At 40.2% G+C, this 2039-nt stretch overlaps 1 protein-coding gene across 1 annotated transcript; it reads left to right on the top strand.

Moving 5' to 3' along the window:
• Positions 1-808: 808 nt before the first annotated feature.
• LOC118593447 (olfactory receptor 10J3-like) lies at positions 809-1826 on the top strand. The gene has a single exon (XM_036202924.1). The coding sequence runs from the start codon at positions 846-848 to the stop codon at positions 1785-1787; it is 942 nt and encodes a 313-aa protein (XP_036058817.1). The 5' UTR covers positions 809-845; the 3' UTR covers positions 1788-1826.
• The last annotated feature ends 213 nt before the right edge of the window (positions 1827-2039 follow it).

The following is a 2039-nucleotide window of genomic DNA, read 5'->3' as shown; positions in this document are numbered from 1 at the left end:
CCAGGCTGGCCTTGAACTCAGAGATCAGCTTGTCTTTGCCTCCCAAGTGCTAGGATTAAAGATGTGCACCACCACCAACTGGCTTCAAATGTCACGTTTTTTAGTCCTTTTCTGGGGTGTGTGTGTGGGGGGGATCTGGATTGTTTCTCTAAGTTGGCTATTGTGTATAGCACTTTAAAAAATATGAAAGTAAAGGTAACACTTTAGCATTGTGATTTAATTTAAGTAAGCATACAAAAAATTATTTGATATGACTAGTTATTTGAAAAATAAAATTAAAATATATAATTAGATGTCACATCATAAAAGTTAAGATGTATATAAAGCAAATTATAAGCATGTATGAATTTGTGAATAACAATAAATATTATTAATATATAAAAGTGTTAAAAATATTTGAATGAATGGAAGTCATGTGCATTGTTGATGGAACATAAACAAAGCAAAATTGCTATTGCAAACAGTGAAGGAAATTCCACAAAAGTTAAAATAGGACTAACATGTGACTTAATAATAACTATATAATCAAGGACCTGAAGCTAGGCTATTTCTACAAATCACTTTTAATTTTTTTATCTACTTGTCTTTTTTTTTTTTGTCTCCATCTGTGCTCCTAATCCCATGGTCCTAGCTTAAGGATTCTACATTCCCAAGAAAAGGTAGCACAAAGAGGAAGACTGAGCAGTTCTCCAATAGCTGAGCCTTGAGGCGCTGAGGTCTCCAGCCTTCCCCAGGGTAGACACATTTGTTACTGAAGGCCTTGGTCCAGCCAACTCCGGTTTGTGTTTACCTCATCACAGCTTTTCTTCCCTTTGTCCAGCTCCCTGAAGTCTACACTAGTCTCAATGTTAAAGTCAAATGCAACTTTTGTAACAGAGTTCCTCTTTGAAGGTTTCTCTAGCTTTGGTTGGCAGCACAGGCTTGCCTTTTTTGCTATTTTTCTAACACTGTACTTTCTGACTCTGTCTGGCAACATGATCATTGTGAGTATTATTCACCTGGATCATCATCTCCATACTCCCATGTACTTCTTCCTGGCTATATTGTCCATCTCTGACACCTGCTATACTGTGACCATTATACCACGGATGCTTTCTGACCTCCTCAATCCATACCACACAATTGCTTTCCGAGACTGTGTGGTCCAGATCTTCTTTTATCTAACTTTTGGCATCAACAATTGTTTCCTACTCATGGTCATGGGATATGACCGTTATGTGGCCATCTGCAACCCCCTAAGGTATTCAGTCATCATGGGTAGGAAGGCTTGTGTCCACTTGGCGTCTGGGTCACTGGGATCTGGCCTAGGCATGGCTATTGTCCAGGTTACATCAGTGTTCAGCCTGCCCTTCTGTGATGGCTTTATTATTCCCCACTTCTTCTGTGATGTGAGACCCCTGCTGAAGCTGGCCTGCGCAGATACCACTATCAATGAAATCATCAACTTTGTTGTCAGTGTCTGTGTCCTTATTTTACCTATGGTTGTGGTCTTCATCTCCTACGTTGTGATCATCTCTACCATCCTTAAGATTGCCTCAGCTGAAGGTCGGAAGAAAGCTTTTGCCACCTGTGCCTCCCACCTCACTGTGGTCATCATCCACTATGGATGCACTGCAATCATCTACCTGAAGCCTAAGTCCCAGAGCTTGCTGGGACAGGACAGACTCATCACAGTAACCTACACTCTTATCACCCCTCTACTGAACCCTTTAGTTTACAGCCTGCGGAATAAGGAGGTCAAAGATGCCCTACGCAGAGCCATATGGCAAAAGCCTCTTTCTTCTTAATCAGGCTCCTTTGTGAACTTAATTCTTTCAGTTTGTGAATGTGCACTTATTTTAAGTTGTTTCCGATAATGCCTTTACTTATGGTATCAGGAAGACCAGAATGTGCTAATGGTTAATAATCTACAGGCTTCCTCCTATGCCATCAGGATTCTCTGTGCTCTGCTATAGAGGAATGAGATATGGATTTTTATATACTTAGGATAAATAGTATTAAAAACTATAAACATGGGTTACTTATAGCCAGAGGCTTGA

Source organism: Onychomys torridus, chromosome 11, assembly GCF_903995425.1.
Source record: "Onychomys torridus chromosome 11, mOncTor1.1, whole genome shotgun sequence".
NCBI classification, from domain to species: Eukaryota; Metazoa; Chordata; class Mammalia; order Rodentia; family Cricetidae; genus Onychomys; species Onychomys torridus.
This window is presented reverse-complemented; position numbering and strand designations above follow the sequence as displayed.

Coding starts and splice junctions, on each gene's coding strand:
- LOC118593447 (XM_036202924.1), top strand. CDS start 846: ATGTTAAAGTCAAATGCAACTTTTGTAACAGAGTTCCTCTTTGAAGGT.